At 41.7% G+C, this 26761-nt stretch overlaps 1 protein-coding gene across 2 annotated transcripts in view; it reads left to right on the forward strand.

Annotated features, from left to right (window-relative positions):
- Positions 1-26761, forward strand: part of LOC122790148 (adipocyte plasma membrane associated protein) — an 893349-nt gene that overhangs the window by 827518 nt on the left and 39070 nt on the right. For both annotated transcript variants that reach the window (XM_044057738.1, XM_044057747.1), the window contains exon 8: positions 5000-5192. In XM_044057738.1, the coding sequence (XP_043913673.1) occupies positions 5000-5192 (193 nt within the window). The remainder of the gene's footprint in view (positions 1-4999; positions 5193-26761) is intronic.

Raw genomic sequence — 26761 nt, forward strand, 5'->3', positions numbered from 1 at the left:
CTGCTGCCCAGCTTTAGGAGTGTAAATAAAAAAATTGTACTCCCTGAAGTCGCTTCTCATCCTGGGGAATGCTGACATATGTGCAGTCATGGAAACATGGTTCAGAACCATGGAGAGCATCCCAACTATTAAAGGCTACAGTGCCTTTCATACATTTTGACCCCCTTCAGCTCAGGATAAAACGAGAGTAGGTATATCAGTGTTCATAAAGGACAATTACACTGCTAGACTGGTCAAACAACATGACTTGCTTGAGCTGCTTTATGCCCAACTAACCATGAATGTGACCCCCTATCATATCCTTATATCAGATCCCCTAACATGAGTTTTGAAAAAATAACATAACTCCTACTAAACCCACAGGAATCTTGTAACATTCTGCTTAATGCCATGCTTATGGGTGACTTCAACTACCCTCCATAAAGTGAGAGACTTGTACAACCCATAATTCACTTGCTCAGAGATTTTCGGACTTTGTCAATGTAACCACCCTGGAGCAACTAGTTAGCTCCCTAACTAGAGGTGCAAATATCTTAGACCTGATGCTCATGAACATGGGGATGCTACCTCTTCCTGTGCGTTAACTCCTGTCTGGTAAGATCTGATCACAAATTGATGATCTTTAGTATTCAAACTAATCTAGAACCCCCATCAAATTCCAAACCTGTTCAGAACTTTGCTAAGGCAAATTATTTCAAACTAACATAGAGCTTATTAAGCTTACCAGACCCTCCAACATTGAAGCCTGATCTGTGCTGTACACACAACCATTGTACAACCACATTCATAGATGCATGCAGGAGGCAGCACCTTTCCAAGTCAAACCTATGATTACTGGCAAAAATAAACCACCCTGGTGGACACCAAGCACATATAGGCTATTCAACAAAAGGAAACAAAAATCCTCTCCAAAGCTAAGAAGGAACAGACAAAACAGTGCAAAAATTCACTCACCAGTCTAAACAAACAAATCAGAAAGCTGATCAAATCTGGCAAAGCAAACTTTGAGACAAAAATATGCTCACAGGTAAAAGATGGCCATAAGGCTTTTTTAATTATGTTCATAACGCTCGGCAAAGTGCCGAGTTAGTCATGAATGGCAACACTTAGCACTCACCCTGAAACTATCGCAAACCTGCTGGCCGAGAAGTTCAGTTCAAAGAAATAACTGCAAACATCCCCTACTGGTTATGAGGGAACAGGTCCTTACTGTGCTCAATAAAGCCATAAACACAGCCTCCATGGGTCTTGACAACATTCCAGGATGCTTCTTGTATAGCTTAAAACAGAATCTATCAGGGCCACTAGAAACCCTGTCTAACCACAGCCTTTGGATGGGCTTTGTCCCAGAGGAATAGAGGACTACAACAGTCGTCCCTCTGTGTAAGGGGGACCCGTCAAACGACCCAGGAAACTACAGACCCAGAGGCTTGACCAGTCTTATTTGCAAGGCCATGGAGAGAATTATCATGGGCCTGATCAATAATAACTTAGGAAATCAACCCAATTTGGCTTTGTCAAAGGGAGGTCTTGCCTGTTCAATCTGGTGGAATTCTTTGCAAAAGTCACCAGGGCCATAGATGAGGGTAAAATAGTATGCACCACCTATCTAGACCTGGCCAAAGGTTTTGACTCAGTCGTCCACTCTAGTATTTTAGATAAACTTATTGAGTTAGGCATAAACCCTTACATCGTCAGATGGATAGCAGCCTTGGCTCACTGACAGGACACATATTGTCTGGATAGGCAAATCCACATCCAGTAGGAAACTTGTTACTAGCGGTGTCCCACAGGACTTGGTGCTGGGCCCCCTTCTGTTTGGTATATACTACTTTGAAGTGAAGGCCGATGCTGGGGGCCTCTAGCTCACCAAGTTCACCAGTGACTAAGCTGGGAGCAATCATTAAATCCCCAAATAATGTTGACATCTTACAAACAGATCTAAAAATGACAAATAATTAGTGCCAACAACATGGTCTGAGACTAGAGGCTAAAAAATGCATAATCATACTCTTCAGTCAATCAGATGTCCTTGCAAATAATAATATTGACAGCACACCCCTAAAAGTAGACCCAGTGGTGAGGGACCTAGGAACACAGATAGATAGTAGCCTAAACTTTGACCACCAGGTAGATAAAGTACTAAGGAAATCCTTCTGTGTGGCTCAACTTATAAGGAAAGGTATGACATTGTACTCAGCCCTGATCAGGTCTGTAGTAGAGTACAATGCTCCCTTATGCATGTACTTAGCCAGGCATTTAAACCAGTTGGAGAGGGTTAGAAGCTTCTCACTGAAAAATACAAAGCATAAGACACGTCTTATGTGGACCAACTAAAGGCCGTATCCCTTTACTCTTTCATGTCATTTACTGAGAGGTTACTTATGCCTGACCTACAAGGCATTATCTGATCCAGCCCTGATGAAAATGTTGCATATTTGCTAAAAGAATCATACTAGGGTTAGAAGTTCCATGGACCAGAACCTTATTTGTAACTCTAACAGAACTTGCTAAAGAGATAGATTCATAACGCAAAGGCACCTCATCTGTGGAATAAACTTCCCAGCCTCATAAAACAAAGCCTGTCCTCACTCTCTTCAAAAAGAATTTGGATAAATGGGTAGGGAACTGTAAATTCACTCCTGGGGTACTGCCCAGGTCCCTCAACTCACTACCTTAATACTTCCCCATCACATATCTGGAGAATTAAGTTATAATATTGTTATATCCTGAGTATTATTGGCTATGCTTTTAAACACTGTTGTGCCATTAGCCTAGTAATCACTTATGAAACTATGGAAGGTGAATTGGGTCCTGCGGATGTTACAAAGCACATAACTGTCAAAGAAATGTTAGTAGTGATGCAGGTCTTAAATGGTCTTTACTACTTATGGTCTCCGGGTCCTCTTTTAGTAGTCAAAAACAGCACCACAATTATGTGGTACCTGAACAAACAAGGGGGTACAAGGTCATACCCTCTTTACTCATTGGCAAGGAAGGCCTGGGAGCTAGCCTTACAGCATTCACTGATACTTCAGGCCTTGTACATCCCATCAGAGCAAAATGTATTGATAGACAGACTAATGGATCCTCATAAGTGGAAACTAAGGACAGAGCTCTTCCAGGATTTGGCCCAGATGTGGGGAAGACTTCCAGTAGGTCTGTTCATCTCCTTTCAAAACAGACAGCTCAAAAAAATCTGTTTGAGATATTCTTGCAGCCATGCTTGGTGGACAGATTCATTCTTCTCTTGAATGGGAATGTTCCTTTAAGCATTTCCACTGATACCCGAGGTACTTCTGAAGTTTCAGAAAAAATTACTAAAGATCATTGTGGTGACCCCCTTTTGCCCTAGACAGTGTTGCTTCTCCCTTTTAATGGAACTGGCCAAGGATAATTACTGTAAGCTCACATAGTGACAGGGGCAATTGGTGTACCCTAGTTTAGAGAAATTGCAACTGATAACCTGGATGATTCTATTTTGTTAACTTTTGAACCTAACTTTCAGGCTGATTTAAGTACAGTTCATCACTTGGAAAACTGTTTTGCTTATTGATCTGACATCTGCAAGGAGAGTCTGAGCTGCAGGCTGTCATGGTGGGCCAACTTTATCGGATTTTCCACAAGGATAGAGCTGTTTTACACACCATCTTTCATGACGAAAGTTGTTTTTGAATTCATCCTAAAGCAAGCCATCAGTCTCCCTGTTATCTTTCTGGAACTTAAAAACAGCCCTAAGCCTTTCAGTAAAGCTGAACAACTGTTTATTTCCTACTCTGGTGCTAAGAAGGTCAACCTGTTTCTTAGCAATTACTCAGTGACAGTCCTCTACTGTTTTTTGCTACTTGCACCATGGTAAATTTATTCCAGGTAAGGGTAAGGCACATTCTGCCAGAGCCTTATCCCCTTTGATCGCACATTCGAAAGGAGTGAACTCTTGCAGCATTCTACAGGCAGCAATCTGGTCCTCTTCATATCTTTACAAAGCATTACAAACTGGATTCTTTCTCAAGTTTCAGAGCAGGGTTGTAAGGGCCATTCTCCAGGGGTTCCTAGATCTTTATCCTTCCTCCTCTGAGGTGGGGTAAGCTTTGGGAATGTATTCCTATGCCACTGAGGCAGCGTAAGCCCTACTTACCTGTAACAGTAGATGTTCGAATTTCACCCAGCCTCACTGGCAGCACATTCCTGCCATTCCCCATATTTTTTATATAGTTTGACAGTGTCCAGCCTTATTGTGTTGTTTATTGACCTTGGTTTGTTTGTGTTCGTGTTTTTTGGGAGCAAATGTGTTGGTTTCAGGCAATTATTGCTTCTGGTCCTTCTTTATTCTTCCCATTAATAAGTACCAAAATCCTGAAAAACTGACTCCCTCTCACAAAGAGTGGTCAGTAAACAGTAGCCCAAAGATGGCAGTGATAAAAAGATGTTAATAATATAAAGAGCACATTTGAGTAAGTACTACTTACCTTTAATAGTAGATAGTCAAATTTCGCACTACCTCAATGACATATGGGTTCTGTGCCTGCAGAATCCCACACTGGCAGCATTCAAGAGCTCAGGATTCCATCCTCCGATTTCCTGCAATAGGGGATCAGCTAAGCCCCTCCCCTGATTTATAATACTTTTAAGGTTAGTATTTTGTGCTTATGATGTATTAATGTGTACTTAGTGATTTTCTAATTTGACATCCTCAGTTTTTGGATTATTGAGCTAATGACATTGAACTGGTGACTTCATAAATTGTTTTGTCATCTTGTGTCATAGAACACTTAATTGCAGATTTTGTAATTGCACCTTGGTGTTTGTATTTCCAGTAACTCCAAGCTTTTGGTATAACTACAGGCTGAGACTTTAATAGGTCCATTTGGATAAGTGCTGTACCCCAATTGCCCAATTGAATAAGTAAATAAAATGTATGTGTTGTTGCTGTTTTACCGTAGAGAGATTGCAGAATGCTAACATATTTTGTTTGATGTGCATTTGTTGCAAATTGTAGGTGCTATACATCGGGGCTGACAAAAGGAGGAGCAGATATGTTTGCTGAGAATCTGCCTGGATTTCCTGACAACATCCGACCAAGCAGTTCTGGAGGATACTGGATAGTGATGTCAGCTATAAGACCAAATCCTGGATTTTCTACAATAGATTTTGTGGCAGAAAGACCATGGATTAAAAAGATAGTTTTTAAGGTAATTAAAAACATTTGTATACTGTGTACACTGTGAACTGGTGTTTATTCAGAATTGCTCAGTAAGATGAAAGTGCATTGTTCAAATTTTCATCTTCTAAATGACAAGTTTGTAGACTCTGGTTTGAAGGAGGTCTGTATGTCAAAGTCCTTGAGCCTCTTGTACTTACCAGATAATTATTTTTGGCTTCCCCATACAGAAAAAAAAAATCCTGCATTGTAACACATGCATGCATGCATTTTAAATAATAAGCATTTGAGTTAGTGCAATACTCTCTTGCTATTGATTTGTGATAAAAAAAAATCACATTTGAATGCACTTAATCTATGTTTAGCATGGCACCACATAAAACAATGCCAAACATTTAAAGTTTTAAGTATACAGCATTTTCTGACTTGCTGGGACTTCCCTAAAATGGGCTCAATTCTTTCCAGAAAGGGTGACATTACCATTTGAGGAACTATGATCTGATCATTGTTTTAGACTACACACACAGTGTAGCATAAGAGTAAGTGCTAAGCTTCTCCTTGGCAGTTCTTGTAGTTGAGTTCATCCTTTGTACCTTTCAGTAGTCCGCATATGTTTTTCTGAAGTTACATAACTCTGGGACAGCCATGCACCTTTAATGCCACATGCTGTAATGATTTGGCTACACAGGCACATTCACTCAAGCCTGCCCTTGTTTTTCCATTCTCACATTTTAGACCTGGATCTTTGCAGTCATTGGTACATTTCATGTGTCCCTTTGCTGCTTTAAGTTCTTAGTATTCTTTGGAAATTTGTCAACATTTTGCACTGAAGGTCAAAAGGAAGGTTCTCATGAGAATAACATGAGTGTTGCTGTCATAGCAGGAAGAGGAAGGCTAGAGTTTCTTCACTGAGAGGGTATTTTAGATGACTGGTCAAGGTCTGTCCGTCCGTGGGTTAAGTCCTTGTCTTGCATAGGCTCCTGATTCTAACTTAGATGAACAATTTGTGCATTTATTTAACAGGAATTTGATCTCATCTTGGTTTGCTCTGGTTGGGATGAACTAGACATCCAGGAATAGTGTGCCCATGTACCACTGAGAAGGGGTGCATCTAAGGGTGCTTGTGGTACCCATTCCTTTGGTTGATTAGCTCAGGCTTGAGAATATCTAACTTGATGTCATGGATTTGGTACCTTGAATGGCCTGCTCACGTCTGAGGGTATTTGGGACCAGAGTTTCCAAGGTTTAGATGAGGTGGTCAGTCCTTGTTGAGAAGAGGCATTCAGGTGAGCCAAAGCCAGGTCTGCAGCCCAAGCACTGGATAAGGAAATTCTTGTCTCACAAATGCAGGATCTCACACTTCTGGATTTCACTGTTGTGCCCCAGTAACAGGCCTGGAGAAGGTCTCTTCTCCTTGCACACTACTTCGTCATGTTTTGCAGAGGACTACCTAGTTGGCTTGCACTCATTGCATGCATCGTAAGTCTTAATCTGGAGCTGCATAACCTTCAGACAGCCCTTGGGATCCTCCTATTTGTGACGGCCATTAAAAACTAACCCCCCCCTCCCCAACAACACACACACACACACTTCACTGACTTCATGTGAGGATTTCATATACATCATGTTGAGTAACATGTTCTGTCCCCTCCCTACATGCCTTTCAGTATTTGAAGCTGTTGCATCCCCCACCCCCAATTCATCTCCTCTTGGAGCCAACATTTAAAATTGTTATCTTGGAAGTCTTTAAGCACCCTCACTCTAATACTTCAACCCCAAGAAGACAAGTACCTTTTGTAGGACCTCAGCTGACTGGAGTGATTTATGGCATAAGCCTCTACGAGCTGACTACTGCTTTGTGGGCTAAGAGAGCTGTCGCTAATTTGAAGAACCTCCGTTTCTTTCTTCCTGCCAGAATGTAGTCCTTAGCTATAATGCCATGATGCTGCCTGAAACCATATGCTATGCATTCATCTATCCAGATTGCTGTTACGTCTGATGTAATCTGTGCTGGCAAAGCTTTGGGTCCTCCTGAAGTTTGGACTAGGCTCAAGGAAGACCTCTTTTTCACGTTATCCATGGCTGCTCAGGTTAACTGCCAAAGGTGTAACCCATTGTAATCTGAAGTATGTTGATATATTCAGGATTGCAGGCTCAAGTGTATTCTTCTGCATATTGGCATGACTACGGATTTCCTGTTTATAAGATCAGCTCAGTTGTGTTCTGAACAAGTACTTCAAGCAAGGGGCATACCTGTTCTTGTTTGTCTTGGCTGGGAAAACAGTCTTTAGTAGGCCAGAACTTAGAGCTAGACCTTGGTCATCCTGTCTTCTGATCCTTTTCCTCACCTCCATAGGTAACTGGTATTGGCAAATGTTATGGGTCATGTTCAGTCTCTACCAGCTTATGGATAGTAGACTCCATTAAGATTATGTGGATCCCTCACATTCTTGCCAAAATGAATAGATATTTGCTTCCCTTCACCACTGATGGATTTCTAAGGAGTCTCCTCCTTTTCTGTGGATACAGAGGTCCTGGGGAGTGGTTTCATCTCAGGGCTTCATTCCATGCAGGTGATTGCCCTTTCAGATTCATCACTGTGTAGAAAACTGCCAACTATTGGCCTTTTCTGCCAACATTTGAAGAGGGTAGAGAAGTTCAAGTATTTTTCTAAGCCTAGAAAGAACTTGACATTTGTGCTGACAAGACACATGGTCCCACGGGATTATACATGCATATGCATGTTACTGAATGGAAATAAAAAACACTGTCAGTTGCATTATTCATTAACGAGAAATGGAATAGTTTGTTGTATAAAATTATGATGCAATTGCAAGAGAAACCTCTGTAACCTTTCCAAACGCTGTGTGTATATGTAGAGTGAATAAAATTGTAAGTACAAATTAAAAAAGATGACAGAAGAAATGGAAGTGTGTAAGGTAAAATCTAAGTCATATAAAAAGTAAAAAATGAGATGTGGCAGTAAGTTGTAGCAGTAATAGATATGAGAATAAAGGCATAAAGACAACAGGGAACATGATGCAATTGAAATTCAAGCCTCGTACTCTGTATAGTTATAGTATGAGAGGACACACTGCTCCATTTGCTAAGTTTTGTAGAAGAAATGCTAGAAATGATCATTTTGCAAAGATGCAAGTCAGATTAATGGGAGGACAAGTATGCTCAAAATAGCTTGCATTTTGTTAAACAAAAATGTAAAAATCAGTTATTTGTTGCTGCTGTTGAAGTGAAAAGAGCTGATACAGTGAAGTCTGAATATACTTAAGAGACAAGTACGAGTCAGACTGTTGGTAAAAAAAGGTATGCCCAGCAATCCAAAACCCCCATAGCTAAGAATTAATAAAAAATGTTGAATTTTAAACATCTGAAGATATCTTTGAAGGCTTTAAGGCACAGAAGAAAGCCATGTGCACATTGGTTTTACTTAATGTTCTGAATAGGTGAACATTCAGTCAAAAGATGCTGGCATGTGAATTAAAAACACTTAGTGCAAGACCTCCACTGAGATGCCTAACATGCAAAGCCATGCAAGGTGCCTTGCAATACCACCTGTCCCACTTCATAGCTAGTTTTACTTTTGAGCAATGAAAGTTCTTGTGCCACATGTAAATGTGATGATTGCAGGTGGGGCCTGTGCTACTGAGCACACCAAACCTGATCTTCTAGCAAAAACATATTACAAAGATAACATAAAACGACTCAAAACTTGAACTAAATGGTCACTCACTTTATTATAAAACAGTAGGCACTTTCATCTTCACTTTAATAAAATACTCCATCAGACTAATTAAATCAAACAGCATTCCTCTTAAATATCATTAAAAACTTAAGTCACATGACTAAAACAACCAATGAGACTTAATGTTTCAAACTTTTGGCCTTTAAAATACATTTGTAATTTATCTGTCCATTTAAACCTGGTAAAACATAACCATTTAACAAAATGTAATGTGAGCTTCTTAACCTCTAGTAACGTTTCTTCATTGCCCCTCTAGTCCCTAAATCAAAACTATCAAGAACAAATAACTTTTTTTTTATATTTCTTACAATGTTCTTTAAGTCTTTGCAAAGCACCGTTTGCATCTCCCATTTTAATTGTGTATTGATACTCTTATATCCTATTTTTTAGTAACCTTGTGGTTTGAAAATTATGGCAACCAAAGCACTGTGCAAAATTGGTTCATAGATTCATAGGAGATTACTAGGCTAACAGCTTAAGAGCCCTTGCAAGCCTAGCCAGTATAACCAGATTTTACCCAGTATGTAGCCCCGTGGGGCAAGAATATGGCATAGGTTTGTGCATATACCTTGAGTATTTTACAGATTGCCCCTATCCATAAGTGATATGGGTGCTACCCCAGGTGTGAATTTGCAGCTTCCCAAGCATTGATACGAATTGTGTTTGAAGAAGGCTAGGGATGGGTTCTGATCAACAGGAATGGGAAGCCTGCCCAAAGAAGAGGTAATCTCTGTAACACATATCGGTGTCTTCAGCGTGTTTTTTTTTTTTAAGTCATTGACTAGGTTTAGATCTCTAGATCACATGAACCTCATGCTGTTTGTTTGCAGATGTGTGGCAGCTTCATCATGGCTGGATTTGTGAGTGCCTTGTAGGTCGATCATAGGTCACCCCTTAATAGTCTGTAGGCAACAGAGTAAAGGGATAAGGCTTTAGCCTATCCCACATAGGGCATGTTGTTAACACCCTGTATTTTCTTTGTGAGAAACCTCTGGAGTCACTTCAGCTGCTTTAATTGTCTAGTCAAGTACTTGCCAAATGACACATTGTACTCGATTATTAGTCTAATGAGGGCTGAGTACAGTAAACTATAACTTCCTTGGATTTGGATGCCATATCTTTACTTATAAGATGTGCCATGTAGAATGACTTTCTTACCATTGTGGACACATGGCAGTCCAAGTTCAGGCTGCTATCTATCTGTTTACTTAGATCTGTCACCCTTGAGTCTAATATTAGGGGTGTGCCATTAATGTAATTTGCAGGGGTCTTTGGCTTCCCAAGAGTATGATAATCCATTTTTTTCACATTTAGTTTTAGGCCAAGGCTCTGGCACCAATCATTTGTCTAATTTCGACCCCCATGAATGGGGGATTTGATGATTGCCCCCAGCTTGCAGTCATTAGCAGACTTTGTCATCCAGAGGACTTCCTCATTAGCCTTGACTTCTGAGAAGTATATTTCAAACAGGAGTGGTCCCAGCACCGAACCCTGTGGCACACCATTAGTAACTGGCCTTTTGCTGGATCTGGATTCACCCACTTTAAACACGTGTCCTGTCTGTGAGCCAGTTGGCTATCCTCTGGTGAAGTAGGGATTTATGCCAAGTTTTGAGAGTATTTATAATACGAGTGTGGGATTGTCAGATGCTTTGGCCAGGTCAAAATAGGCGCTATCCATTGCTTTTCCCTCATCCATGGCCCTATTGACTTTTTTTGTTCAAAAATGTCTGCCAGATTTAGTAGGTATGACCTGCCCTTGACAAAGTCAAATTGGGTTGAGCCCAGTGTTTGGAGAGTTCTTATGTCATTATTTATCAAGTTCCGTGATTATTCTTTCCATGGCTTTACATTTAAGACTGATCAGACGTATCGTATCAGTCTGTAATTACCTGGGTCAGTTGATAAGTCCCCCTTTGTGCAGTGGGATGACTGTTGCTGTCTTACATTCTATCGGGACAAAGCCAGTCTAGAGGGTGAGGTTAAATAGAGATCCCAGTGGTCTTGATAGTCCTGATTCAAGCTGTTTGAGAGACAAATTGGTATATCATTGGGCCCCATTGAAGCCGTGTTTTAGCTCTAGAGAGCACAGCGGCAACTTGTTCTTTAGTGATAATTGGCAGGGGAGTGACGAGGGCTATTTCTTGGGGGAGAACTGGGGATGATGGGAAGGTGAAATGTGAGCTGAATTTATCAGCCAGCATATTTACTGTATCTTCTGGTTGAGAATAGGTGATGTCCACAACTAATTCTGCACATTGTTGGGTGTTGCCCTTAAGATTGCAGACATAACTAAAAAATGCTTTGTGGTTCTCCTTAGCTTTGTAGGTTATTTTTGCCTTAGTCTGCCTTCAGAGTCTTGACTAGTTCCCTGATTTGCTTGATGTTCTTCGTGTTTCACTGTTGCAGTCATCACATTTGGGTTATCTGCCTGCAGGTAGCCCTCAGCCGGCCAGAATAGCAGAGTCTTGGATTCCTGTGTCGGATGCTGTCTCTTCTTCCATGACGTCAGGTCATCAGGGGTATAAAACATGCAGCCGACGCCATTTCATCAGTCTTTCTTGCTATGCGGTGCCTGAAGCTGAAGCAGTTCGCAAGTGCCGGTCGGCCGACTCCTGAAATTTTTGTTTAGAGTTTCAGAACCGAAGTCTTCAAAAAGTATAAGTACCCCATTGGGGATCTTTTTCCTTGCTCCAACCAATGTCAGTAAAAGTTAACAATTGTCTTACCTGTGGAAAGCAAATGCCCCATAAAGATTTTCATTTGTACTGCATTCCTTGCTTAGGCCCAGACCACGATGTCCCTGATGTCGCTGTAAGTTTTGTGCCTTGTTCAACCCCCCGAACTACTCGTTGTCAGGTTATCTTTTCAGCAAATTATTTTGGTACTCTGTATCAGTACTCCGAAATGGCTTCGTTAAGCCATCCCACTACCAATCTTCCGAAAAAAGATAAAGACACAGACAGACCACATAGGTGCCAGTAATCAGTGAGGTGCTTTTGCAGCCCCTGATACCCACTACCTCAGATTCGCAGGCCTCTACTGAGACCCATTCGGAGTCTGGAATGCCACGAAATGCTTCTTTGACTATGGAACCTGCAGATGTCTCTACCTTGGATGGATCTGGAGCCACTGTGCAGGCACCAGCTTCTGAGGGTGTATTCAGGCCTACAGACTTGCATTTTAAACCAATGCCATCTTCTTCATCCAGGTCTAAAACTCGCACCACGCCTAGAAAACCGACATCCAAACTGCATGCTCAGGCCCATATGCCTAAAAAACAAATGCTTAGAATGGCTGAAGTCCTTATTACCTTAATTAGGGGAAGCCAGCCTTCCCTCTCTGAGACCTAGAAGTGATTTTCCTTCTGATTCTTCTGATCAGGAATCTGATATTTCTGTTCCTTCTGATTACCAGGATTTGCCTTTATCTACCTATGAGGATTCTGATGCAGAGGATTCCATTCACTCTGTTTCCCCTTCAGAAGATTTTTCTTTTGGTGAAACCTTGCACACTCTTAGGGAGCATTTCCGCTGGGGAAGCTAGGATTACTCTGACTCTAAAAAGAGGCCTAGGGTATTTTTACTCCTTCCTCAACACAGGCCTTTAGCTATCCCTCCTGTTCTAGACATTGTAGATGATGCTTTCTTGGAATCTAGCCTTTCCCCAGACACTTTACCTCCAGCTCCCAGCAAACCTAATAGGTATTAGAGTACCTGACTCTCACATGTTCCTCTTCAAGAATCCTACTGCGGATCCAGAGACCATTTCCCAATGACCAAAAGGCATTAAGGCTACTGCTGCCAAAAATTTTACCCCTTCTGATAGAGATTCTAGAGCCTTGAACAGATGGGGTAAGAATGTATGCCAGCTTCATATGTTGAAGTAACAGCAGCATATTATGGGACTACTTAAACAGAAAATGATGTTGATTCCTGACTGTGCTGAACACACAGAATTACAGGATTTAATGCATTCTGCAGAACAAGTTGATAAACATACTTTGCAATGTGATTTTGACTATTTAGAAGCATCTTGAGGGCTGCTGTCACTGGTTCTGTACTTGAAGACATGCTTGGCTTGAGCAAAACTTGCCGGATCATGTTAAAGCTAAATTACTGGATGCTCCCTGAAACCAAGACCACCTGTTTGGCAGCAAAGCAGAAGTCGTCCTCAAAAGGATTGAGGAAAAAGCTAAATCTATGCAAACTGTTAAAGATTTCCTACAAGTACAGCCTCCCAGATTTAGTAGGCATTGGCCTTCAAAGAATTGGTCGTTTCCAGTCTCTTCCAGGCCTTCTCAGTCCAAACCCAGAAACAGCAGACCACCTAGGTTACAGTCTCAGGCTACGCACAGGCCTAAGCAGTGGGGGGCTTCCACTTCCAAAGCAGGAAGTAGTAAGCCACCCCCCTACGGAAAAATGGCACAATGAATTAACCTTAACCCTTCCAAGCCCTGCTCAACTGCCTGCTCCCTTAAGGGGAAAGTTCGCCCTGCATGCAAAAAACTGGGAACTCATTGCCCAGGACAAATGGGTTTTGAATATAGTTTCCCAAGGATACAGATTCCACTTCCACACCCTACCAACCCCAAACGGTTGGCCCAGACCTACCCCCAAATCAGTGGGCAGAGGCTCAACAGCAGGTTCTCTCTCTTCTCTAAGTATCAGGTCTATTCAACCTGTCCCAGCAGAACAAAGGGGACAAGGTTTTTATTCAGGACTTTCCCTGGTACCCAGAAAAAGGTGTCCTATCCTGGACCTCTCTATTCTCACTACCTTTCTGGTAATCCCAAAATTCAAAATACTAACACTTCAACAGCTGCTTACTATGCTAGGCAAAGATGCCTGGTTGGCAGCCTTAGATTTAAAGGAAGCTTATCTGCACATTCCAGTAAAGGAATCTTGCAGGAAATACCTACGCTTCAGGGCAGGCTCCATGCACTATCGGTTCTCTGCACTTCCCTTTGGCTTATCTACTGCACCCAGGGTTTTCACAAAGTGTCTAGCTCCAGCCATTGCATTTTGCAGGCAGGGAAATATTCAAATATACCCATACTTGGACGATTGTCTGATTCAGGCAGAAAGGCAGGACTTGCTATTAAAACATCTGGCATTCGTAAAGAAACTTCTAACCTCACTGGGGTACACCATAAACGAAAAGAAATCTCACCTAGTACCCTGGCAACAGATTGTATTCCTGGGAGCAAGCTTTAACACAACTTCCCAGATGGCTTTCCTCACTCCAGAGAAACAAGTTTATTTGACAACCTACTTCAAACTATTGGCCACAAAGCCCCAGCTATCTTTAAGGAAAATTCTGCAAGCCCTGGGGTTCATGGCCTCTTGCATTCTACTAATTCCATATGCAAAACTGCATATGAGGAAACTACAATGGTATCTAAAAAGCCTGTGGTGTCGACATTCTCAGGACCTGGAATCGATGATTCCTATCATTCCTTGCATAAAGACAGAGTTCCTTTGGTGGGCAGAGGCCTGCTTCCACAATAAGGGTCTCCCTTTCACTCTACCCCTGCCACCCAAACCCTAACAACAGATGCATCAGACTATGGATGGGGGGCTTACTTGGCAGGGCAGTGCATTCAGGGCAAATGGTACCCGAGACAAATGCACCTGCATATCAGCCAAAAAGAAATGCTAGCTGTACAGAATTCCCTGACAGCCTTCAAAGACCACATTCTTCCAGGACAACTATTGGTAAAGACAGACAACACTACAGTTATGAGGTACATAAGCTAGCAGGGGGGAACCCACTCATACCCTCTCTGCAGACTAGCCATGGCTCTGTGGAACATGGCCTTGAGCTACCAAGTGCACCTATAAGCTCAATTCCTCCCAGGCAAGCTAAATTCACTGGCAGACGACTTAAGCAGAAATCTCATGGACCCACACAAATGGAAACTGGAGCCAAAAATATTCAACCTCTTGAGGAACAAATGGGGGAATCCAGAGGTAGACCTGTTTGCCTCCCATCAGAACTACCAATTGGACAAATTCTGCATAAGGACTTCCCACAGTCAAGCTTGGAAAGTGGATGCCCTGTCCTTTCCCTGGGAAAGCCTCTCAGTTTATGCCTTTCCCCCTCTGCCTCTCCTGTCGAAGATTCTGCAAAAGATCAAACAGGCCAAGCCAAGGACAATACAGATTGCACCAAACTGGCCATGCCAGCACTGGTATCCCCTCTTGCACAGTATGACACTGCTGGAACCATGGCACCTGCCTCAGACCCCTTCCCTGCTGTCCCAGCAGGCAGGCCAGATTCTGCACCCTCCGCTTCAAACCCTGAACCTTGCAGCCTGGCTAATTCCTTGTGCTCTCCAATAGCATCCCTCAGTAAGCAGGTACTAATGTCATTCTGGAGGCAAGGAGGCCTAGTACTAGAACACCCTATGCTGAATAGTGGAAAAGATACTGTTCCTGGTGCCAGACTCAAGGGATGGGCACAACAGTACCCAGCTTACCTCATATTCGTCCGTACTTAACAGAAAACCTCCACAAGGGCCTATTCTTCTCGCCAATTAAAATTCATGCTTCTGCCATTTTAGCGCATTATAATATTGAGCCACCCCTCTCCTCTCACCCCCTGCTAAAGCAACTCCCTAGAGGGGCCAAAAATTTAAGACCCCCCCCCCCCCAAGGAGAGCCCCTACGCCAGCCTGGAACCTTAACTTTGTATTGGAAAAGCTCACTCTCCCTCCCTTTGAGCCAGCTGCAACTGCAGAGTTGTAATTCCTTTCTTGGAAAACAGCCTTCCTTCTAGCCATCACTTCAGCAAGAAGAGTGTCTGAATTACAGGCCCTCAAGGCAGTGGAACCCTTCATTATCTTCCATGCAGACAGGGTTTTCCTCGGGACCAATCCTTCCTTTATGCCCAAGGTGGTTTCTAGTGTGGCCCTAAATCAGTTCATTCATTTGCCTACTTTTTCCCCCTAATCCACAAAACAAAGGAGAACAAATACTGCACTCTCTAGACGTGCACAGACAACTTAGATTTTATTTGGACAGGACTAAGCCTCTCAGAAAATCTGAACAGCTGCAAGTTGGCTTTGCTGCAGGGGCAGAGGGGAAGGCCATTTCTAAGCAAACCATTTCTAAATGGATAGCCCATTGCATTCATTTCTACTACAAGCACTATGGAAAACCTACCCCACAGGCGATAAGATCACTTTCCACCAGGGCTGCATCTACCTCTGCAGCCTTTCTAAGAGGAGTCCCTACCAAGGACATCCTAGAAGCTGCTACCTGGAGCTCTGTACATACCTTCACCAAGCATTACCACATGCTTATTTTTTCTAAATCCAGAGAAGGTTTTGCCACTGCAGTTTTGCAGGGCTTAATAGCTGTCCCTAATGCTCTCTAACTTCCTCCTCCCTTCCTTAGCTTTGGGAATCAACCCAAATGTGATGACTGCAACAGTGAAACATGAAGAACATAGTACAGTTGTGTACACTTACCATAAATGTAGATGTTTGAGTGCATTCATTGTTGCAGTCCTGGTTACCCTCCCTGCAGCCCCCTAACTTCTCTTGGCTCTACCTTTCCTTCTTTATTGATGTATTTGTTTTCTGGTGTATTTGCTTTTTGATGGAGGTGTACCATAACATATAATTGCTTCCCATTGTGGGGGCACCTGACATCTGGGGCAAGAAAAACTGATGTAATGGCGTTGGCTGCATGTTTTTTACTCCTGACTTCATGGAAGAAGAGACTGCATCTGACGCAGGAATCCAAGACTCTGGTATTTAGGCCGGGTGAAGGCTACCTGCAGGCAGATAACCCAAATGTGATGACTGCAACAGTGAATACACTCAAACATCTACATTTATGGTAAGTGTACACAACTGTACTTTTAGACTAATGAAGAACTTTCTGACTGTTGTGTACATTCCCTCTTCTCAACAGGATTTTCTTTCTTTTGTTGTGCAACCTTTTAATACGAGGGGTCCTTCAGGGTGGCTTGTTTTTTTGCAGTTTGACCCAGGCTTATTTTTGTCCAATACTGCTGTTTCTATACAGTTGTTTATATGGTCGTAGAGGGCTTTTGTGCACCCCTCTGCATAGGCTTCTGTGTTTACTGGGTTTGGGAGAGTTTGGAAACTAGATATGTTGTCACTTAATAGGAATTAGTTAACGTAGAAAAGTCCTTAAAAGTTAATAGATTTGGAGTTAGGTTGGGGGGGGGGCTAGTTTTACCTTTATTTCAAGGAAAACCACTTTATGATTTGTTCTTACCAGTGAAGACATCACATTGGGTGAGGGGGGGGGGGGTGCAGCACTCACTCACATCTGTGTGTACTATCAATTATGTTTGTACCCTTACTGAGGTTAAGACTAGCTGCTCCAGAGCATTTGAGTTTGCAAACTCAAGAAATCTTTAGGACTGCATGTTCATGGCCATGTATGTCTCCCATGGAAGGAAAGTTAAAATCACTCATGAGAATGGTACTGGGCTGGAGGGTGAGTGATCTAGTAACTTCAGGTATGATGTATGGGTTTCCTGGTTCATGGTGGGGGACCTGTAGCTAGCAAGAATATGGTAATGGATTTTTTTTCCATGTTTAGTTGGCAATGGAGTAGCTCAAGCATGTTTTATTGTTTGACCAGCCTTGAGCTATGCTTATCAAAACTTTATGTATATATATATATATATATATATATATATATATATATATATATATATATATATATACACACACACACCCACCTTTTAAGGTGGTCGGAATGTATGGAAGGCATTCTAGTCCTGCCTTTATGGAGTGCTTTCTGTGGATTTGAACCATGTTTCAGTAACTGCGCAGATGTCAGCATTCTCGAGGGTGAGGAGTGCTTCTAGGGAGTGCAGTTTCTTGTTAAGACTCTTAGCATTGAGCAGGAACACCTTTAGCTTGTCCTGCATAGCTTTAGCTGTGTTGAAAGGTTTATCTATTTGGCAGTGCCTAAAAAAGGCGCTATAGGGGTGGATAATATTTTGGCCAATATCTGAAAGCCTAGTGGTGACGGATGAAGACCATCCCTGGCAAAGCAGCGTGGCCCGTCAGCAATGTCCTCCCAGACTGACAAGTAATAGAACTCTTTAGAATGATACCAATAGCTAAGCCAATTGTTAAAGTCTATCATTTTCTGTTGATATTCTTCATGTTTCACTGCTGCAGTCCTAACCATTGGGTTATCCATGCTGTGGTAGCCCTCAATCGGTCCAGATACCAGAGTCAAGTTTTTGTGCGTCGGCTGCTGTTGCTTGCTGGCTGACATCAGGTCATCCGAGCTATAAAGGAGAGCAGGAATGCCATTACCTCAGTCTTTCTTGTTGTGGAGCCCATAGCAGAAACAATTCGCAACAGTGCCGGTCGGCTGTTTCCAGATTTAGAACTTCAGCTGAAAACATCTAAAGCTAAGTACCCCGTTGGGGATCCTTCCATTTTCTTGAACTCACTGATGTCTGAAAAAGTCAGTAACTGTCTCGCCTGTGGAAAGCAAATACCACACGAGACTTTCATTCTTACTGTGTCTCTTGCTTAGGCCCAGATCATGATGTACCCCATTGTCAGTTCTGTGCCCTCTTTAACACAAGAACTGTTCGTCGTAGAGCTCTGTTTGTAGCCAGTTATTTTTGTCTTCTGTTTCCGATTACTGATATGGTGTCCATCAGTCAGCAAACCGCAGATCTTGCGAAAAAACGTAAAGATAAGGATAGAGACTGACTGCACAAGGCCAAGCCTTGCAATGACACCACTGCTAAGAGTCGTCAGTTCCTCGTAATTCAGTGAGGCACTTTTGCAACCCCTGATGCCCGGTTCGATTACTTTGCAGGCCTCTACTGAGACTCTTTCAGAGTCCTGTATGCCACAAAAAACTGCATCGTCTAACGAGCCTTCGGCTGTCTCTGCCTCAGTTGGGTCTGGAGCCGGTACGCAGGCACCAGCTTCTGAGGATACCACTCGCACTTTGTAATTCACTTCAAGGCCTTCGCCCTCTCTTTCAACTAACACACCAATAGCACCAAGGGATACTCTTCAGGCCAAACTTAGAGCTACCCCAAAGAAAACAGCAAAAAGTCTCCATTCCAGTACTCCTCCCCCTCCTGGCAGAGAATCTCATCACTTTTATCCGGGGTAATCAGGCCACACCAGACAAAAGAAGGGAAACTTCTCCAGACATCAGGCGGGTTTAGACACAGAGGGATCTGACTCTGTTTTTGAAGAGGATAATCCTCTTACTGCCTATGAAGACTCAGATGCAGAAGAATCTATTCTTTCTGCATCACTTTCAGAGGGCTTTTCCTTTGGGGAAACCCTCCACGCCCTCAGAGAACACTTCCAGTGGGAATCAACGGATTTCCCTCAATCCAAGAAAAGACTACGTTTCTGCACCTACCCCAGCACAGACCTCTGGCCATCCCACCTATCTTGGAGGTTGTAGATGATGTTTACCAAGAATCCAGCCGTACCCCTGACACCCTTCCACCTGCCCCCTGAAAACCTGACAGGTACTACAGGGTACCTGACTCTCAGAAATCTTATAGCAGATCCAGAGGTGATTACCCAGGGACCTAAGGGAGTTAAGGCTACCTCTGCAAAGAATTCTAGTCTTTCAAAGAATCATGGGCCCTGGACAGATGGGGTAAAAAAGTATATACCTCTGCAACTTTAACTATAAGGTCTCTCAACTGTCAATTCCATATGTTAAAATATCAACAGCACACTTTGGAACTTTTGAAACAGAAACTTTCTGCTTTTCCAGATTTTGCCAACAATAAAGAGATAGAATTACTGCACTCTTCATTTCAGGTAGCAATGCACTCCTTGCACTGTGGATTTGACTCCCTAGAAGCTTCTAGCAGGGCAGCATTGACAGGATCTGTTATCAGAAGACATGCATGGCTGAAGGAACAACCTCTCCCTGATCATGTCAAAGCTAAAATCATGGATGCACCTCTTGTCAAAGTCTGCTTGTTTGGACAGAAAACTGAAGAGGTACTTAAAAAGATGGAAGACAAAGCAAAATCGATGCAGACTGTTAAAGATTTTCTTCAAGTACAACCTCCTAGGGTCAGCAGAAATTTTCCCTCTAAACACTGGTCCCTTCCTGCACCAAACAGGCAGGCACAAGGCAAAACCCATAGGGACAGACTCACCAGGGCTCAAACTCAGGGCCAGCAAAGAACAAAAAAGTGGTTCCCCTTCAAACACTAGAGCAGGGAGTTCAAAAGCAACCCTGTAAGGAAAAACTCTCAATGACTACCTTTCCCATCTCTGCCTGCCTTCACCACACCAAAAGCTAGGAGGAAGGCTATCTCTATGCAGAGAAACTTGGAACTCTATAACAAAAGATCAGTGGGTCTTAAAAACCATTGCTCAGGGGTACAAATTTAATTTCCGAGAACTACCACCTCCAAGAGGGTACCCAGACCTACTTCCAAACCAGTGGGCAGAAGTACTAAAACAAGTGCAAAATCTAATATCCCCTAGGTGCACTAGAACCTGTACCTCCAGAACAAGTTGCAAAAGGATTCTATTCCAGACTATTCCTTTTTCCACAGGAATGAGGGGACTTGGCGTCCCATCCTGGACCTATCCTTTCTCAATACCTTCCTGGTAATCCCAAAATTCAAAATGCTCACCTTACAACAGCTTCTACCAATGCTGCCAAACAAAGCTTGGATGGTCATCTTAGACCTGAAGGATACTTACCTGCACATCCCAATAGGGGAATCATGCAGAAAATTCCTGAGCTTCAGAGCAGGATCACTTCACTTTCAGTTCTCTGCTTTTCCCTTTGGCTTATCTACTGCTCCCAGGGTATTCGCCAGATATCTAGCTGCTGCCATTCCCTTTTGCAGGCAAAACAATGTACAGATTTACCCTTACCTGTGTGAAGGCTGCCAGCCTAACCAGATAGATTTTTATAGATAATTCTATTTGTAAATATGAATGTTGAAATACAAACTTGTGTTCTTAACTGAAAGAATAGGCTGTGAAATGTTGAACTTAAAACAATGTAGCAACATTGCCATCTGCTGTAAAGAAAGCTAAGTCAAGCATTTCTTGCCTGTCCTTTGAAATTAAAATTGATTCATGCTGTCCTTTGAAGTTAAAGATTTGAAGTCATTCTGTCTGGGCTACCACAGTCTTTCTATTGTTTTAACCAAGAGTTAGATTGCTAGATTTCAACATGCAAATGTATTTTTATTGCCCTGGTTTCTGCCTAAGTGTAAAAGAATATAGATGCAGTTTCTGTTGGCCTGGAAACACCAGGAAAGTGAAAGAATGATGTAATGTTTTATCAAAACTGCAATAGCAATTTAAACAGAGAGAATCAAAAGGCATTAAGCGCTTTTGTCTTAATCATCCTACTCACAGCACTGCCTGTTGTCTTATGTAAGTTATCTATGTGATCTCTGAACTTTTGAGTAGCACTGTGTAGTAACAAGCATTGTCTTGTGTTTTTATTAATTATTAAATATTTTAAACTTTCAAATGTGGTTGTTTTGTGTAGAGATAAGTTAAGCTCAAAGAGTACATTGCATGTATAGGATCCTGTACCAAGTCACTCTAATAAGCCTTGAGACTGTTTAGTCCTGCTACCAATTGGATAATAATATTGCACAGTAATAATTGGACACCCTTTTAAGGGCCTTTGGGTAGCTGGTAATATTAGCTGGGTGGTGGCAGTCGGTACTACCGTATAGTCTGGGTAAAAGGGGCACCGCTGGAGAACCTGTGCCAGCCTTCCCCAGAAGTGTCTGTGCGGTTGTATAACCTCTTATCTCAAAGTGTGTGTGTGTCAGCTACTTGGGCAGTGACATGAAGCACTGGTTGGACCGAGAGGGTGCTGGAGATTTTAGCTTGCCCAGCTGGCTGAGATCTGGACCCTATAGATGTGCCAGTAGGGAGTCTTATTGGGGACCTGGAGAGCAAGGGAGCGACCAGCCCCGGACTGACTGCGATCTCTGTGTGCTAAGGGAAACTGCACTTTACTGTGTGTATTTGTTATCCTTTCCTCATATATGAGACTCCCTCTCTGGTGTTAGTGGTGAGGATTGAGGATCCTTGATTGCTGGTGAGGATTGAGGATCCTTGATTGCTGGGTCAGGGCACGGGGATCACAACCTGGATGACTGTCTCATCCAGGCAGACTGCAAGGAAATGCTCCTGCAGCATCTCTCATTTGTAAAAACCCTACTCACCTCTCTGGGGTTCACTATCAACAAAATGAAATACATACCAAGGAAAATCATAGTTCTGGGAGCCTTACTGGACACAGAACAGCAAATGGCCTTTCTGTCCCCAGAAAAACAGTTTCATACCAAAATACTTCACGACTCTGGCCTCCCAAACCCAGCTTTCTGCCAGGAAGTTCCTACAGAGCTCTAGGGTACAAGGTGTCATGCATCCTCCTGGTACCTCTGGCCAGACTACACATGAGGAAAATTCTATGGTACCTAAAGAACCTATGGTGTCAGCACTCACAACCTCTGGACACCTCCCCGCCTGTGATCCCTTGCATGAGATCTGAGTTCCTCTGGTGGGCCCAGGCCTGTGCTCTGCGCAAGGGACTTCCATTCACCCTCCGTCCATCAAACCAGACCATAACTACAGATGCTTCAGAAATAACCTGGGGCGCTCACCTAGAAGGCAGATGCACCCAAGGTCTCTGGGACAAACAAATACTACCCTTGCACATCAACCAAAAGGAAATAATAGCAGTACAAAACTCTCTGGCACCCTTCAAACCCTACCTCAAACCAGGGGTTCTTCTCATAAAAACAGACACCACAGTCATGTTGTACATCAGCAAGCAGGGAGGGACTCAATCATACTCCCTCAACACACTATCCATGAACCTGTGGCTAACAGCCTCACCCATGGGACTACATCTTATAGCCCAATACCTACCAGGCATTAATAACATCCTGGCAGACCACCTAAACAGAAACCTACTGGACCCACACGAATGACAAATTCACAGAGACATTTTTCTGCAAATTACCCACATATGGGGGACCCCCCAGGTGGACCTCTTTGCCCCTCATTTAAATCACCAAGTACATAAATTCTGCACCAGGGAGTACCATCACCTGACCTGGAAGGTCGATGCCCTGACCTTCATTTGGAATATCCTCTTTGTGTGTGCATACCCACTGCTGTGCAGCCTATCTCACCAGCCCTCCTGGCAGCTACCTCTGATACCTCACCTGCTATCCTGGAGGGGGAGAGGGGGGACAATGCTGCACCCAGACCTTCAGACACTCAAGCTCTCAGCATGGCTTATTCTACCAAAACCAACAAGGAATCTATGCTAAGCAAGCAAGTCCTTAACATCATCACAGAAGCCCCAGCACCAGAACATCTTAAGCTGGAAGATGAAAAGATTCTGCTCCTGGAGCCAGTCCAGGGGGGCAGACATACATCTGCCCTCCATTCCTCTTATTCTAGATTATCCTGGTGAGCTTCTTAATAAGGGTCTCTCCTTCTCCTCCATAAAGATCCATGCCCCTGCCATCTCAGCACACTTTGATACAAGACAGCCATTGTTCTCCCACCCTGTTATCCAGCCTGGGACCTAAACTGTGGTTTAGAAAAGCTTACTCTGCCTTCCTTCGAGCCTGCAGCATCCTCAGAACTAAAGTACCTCTCTTGGAAGACTGCGTTTCTCCTGGCTATTACTTCAGGAAGCTATGCAGTGGGTTTACTGCACTCTGTAGTTCCCTTCCTTCATGAGGGTATTTCCAGCAAACAATCCCATGCCTTGCTGTAAGGCACCAGAGGCAGTCTTTCGCTGTGGCAACCAATGACAGTTAAGTAAACCCACATGCCTCCCCCCCCAGTTCCCCCTGTCTCCATTCTGTCCTGTCTTGTTCTTGAAAAATTAATTTTAAGGTGCTAAACCAGGGTGCTGTGACTCTGATGGCTCCAAAGTCTTCTTAAGACATTAGGTCTTGCTGGCTGGATTCTGCTGGAGTCATAATCTAGTTATCACAGTCTGTTGCCCACAGAAACTTGCAGAGTGTACACTGATGCAGCACCAAAACTCTGAGCAGTAACCTGTAAATAACGTTTTATAACAAATCACACAAACTACTGTTACAGCTTTAATTACTATTCAACTTTACTTCTCAAACAGCATGGATGATGTGAGAGATAGAATACAAAAAATATCTCTAACAGTGTTATCTGCTGTAGTCTCTTTATACTGTTGTAGTCACGCAATTAAAATCCTGTTTTTCTCTTGGTATTCTATTTTGGACTTTAATCTGTTTGCTGATGTTTGCAGAAAAATATGTTTTTATCTTGTAATGGTATTGTCCTTTAAGGAACCATCTTGTGCAAATGCTGACTTGATCATTCAAACTTTCTTACTTAACAATGTCATATGATAGAAACATGCACATATTGTTTTCCTGTTGTCCACTCTTTACAGAAGCAGGTTCCTGTTTTTTTTACATTCTTGCTAAGTCTGTAAGAGGTCAGTTTTTACATTTTTGCTGATTCTGTATGAAAATATGTCCATTAAGCAAGTTCCTTATTTTTCAAGCCACAGTCATTTTAGTATGGCTGCTGATCACATATTACTAAACTCTATTTCTACATTTAAGAAAGCTTTATCTTATACCTTATTAATGTTACATATTTGTAACGGAATTACTTTCAACCTTAATATTTTGTTGAGCATATTCTTACAATTCCCTTTTTATTTTTTTAACGTACTCAAAACACTTTATACTGATATGTATTTTTGATCACAGTATATAGAAAACACATTAAGATACAAAACCTTTAGTCTTCTTTTGATACAAGTCGAAATGCAATTTTACATAGTTAATACAATATCAAGAATTATTACTAAAACTGAATGTATCTAACAACGTTTTATTTTACAGACCATTCTGTGAAAATATTTAATTAGTTATGAGCTGTGTCTGCTTTAGTTTAACTAGATTAATTTATTGTTTTGTAATCACAAAATTTAATTTATGACTTAGAACTCTTTGAACTCTTTGCAACTGTTGAATTAACTCTTTACTTTTATTAATCATTTTATATCAAAAGATTAGAGATAGTCTATGTGCTACTCCAAGCATTTATACACTGCTGAAAATATACAGTTTCAATATCACTTTAACCATAACATTGCTGTCATATCTCTGAACTGCCCATTAACACCTTGGTTGACAGTGAAGTGAACATATTAAACATCTTGGTAAAGTACTGAACTGGACTTAGATAATAAATATTTGAATGCAACTATTTCAGTATATTTAATACTTGAGGATTAAAAAAATATGATTTATACACTAAAGAATGCTATGTACCTATTAGTCCATTAGCTGTATGAATACAATATTTTAATATAGTTTTCCTCTAACTGAGCTAACCAATACTAGTACAGATAAAATGATGGTCCAAAAACCAGTAATAAGACTCAAGCTTAAAACCAGTGATAATATTACAACTTGACAAATTACTTTTAAACTTATTACAATGTATCCTGTATAGTATGTGTTTACACAGACTGTTTGCCATTCATGCATTTCAATCTAGTAGCTGTCCTGGACCCAATCTTTTTTAAAACATGATTTTTACACATATTCATTACTAGACATTAATTTAATTTGTACTGAATTCTTTTGTATTTGTACATACAAAGACTGTAAAGTATATTTAGTCTAATCTTACAAATGTAATAACCTTAACATCAAGCAAAATCATGGACTAGTAGAATTGCCACCAAAGGCATGGTATTAAACTACATACCCAGCAATTAGAACATTCATGCTTTTGCATACCAACATTGTCTTGCCAAAAACATATTAAAAATAGTGACCATTCTTCTTCAATTTTTACATATCTTTACTCTCTATTGTATAACTTTAATAAAGCAATTTTAAGTCATCTCTTGTATAGCTTTACAGTTTAACAGGTAAATACAATTTAATACTAAACCATACAATAATAACTAGTATGATAGCTATTAGCAACTTGTAAAATATCTTATCCTGTCAGTTTTAATCTGTTTACCAATATTTCTAATGCACTAATACCTGTATTCCCCTCTCCCCGAAAGAGTATTGTCAATAAGGAATGAGATATTATTTCTTCCTGTAGCTTTATTTTAGACCCTTTTGCAATACTGCTTAAATGGTCAGTGTAAAACTGAGAAAGTACCCCTCCCGTTGTAGTACTGCTGTATTGTTTATTTGCTTTATAATGTATGTCAGCCCAACACTTTGGTTATGCATTTGCTTTATTAGGTTATTAGACTACAGACCTTTGTCTGATTTGATCATTTTTTGTCTGTTTTCAATGACAAAATATATTTATGTGTTGTCTTTGCTGCTTCCTACTACTAGTAGTTATTTGTACCCTCCTGTATACGTTATTTGAACTGTATGTATACAATAGCCCATCTGCTGGCTATACTTGATGTAACTGAGTTTTTTTATTTTTAACCTTTATCTGCAAACAGATTATCAGTGACACATAATCACAACTGTGATGTTTTATTACAATTGGCAGATAGTGTTGCATGTGAACATTTAACAATTGTGTTTTAATAACAATAAGTTTTTAGAAAAACCCAAGCCACTATTTTGGCAATCAGTCTTGTTTCTTATCTTATTTGCTCAACATTTCCTGTAACTATCCTTCTGAGCTCACATTTCAGTTAACCCTTTTAGCATTTTTCCTTTAATCATCTGTTAATACACTTGCATTTTGATATTAGAATGCAGTTGTAAAAATGCTTAGTATTATAATAAGTATTTGTGATTTGCATAACTATGCATTTATGCTACATAACTAGACATTATTTTACAATTACC

Source organism: Protopterus annectens, chromosome 1.part2, assembly GCF_019279795.1.
Source record: "Protopterus annectens isolate FY-2018-M chromosome 1.part2, PAN1.0, whole genome shotgun sequence".
Taxonomy (NCBI): domain Eukaryota; kingdom Metazoa; phylum Chordata; order Ceratodontiformes; family Protopteridae; genus Protopterus; species Protopterus annectens.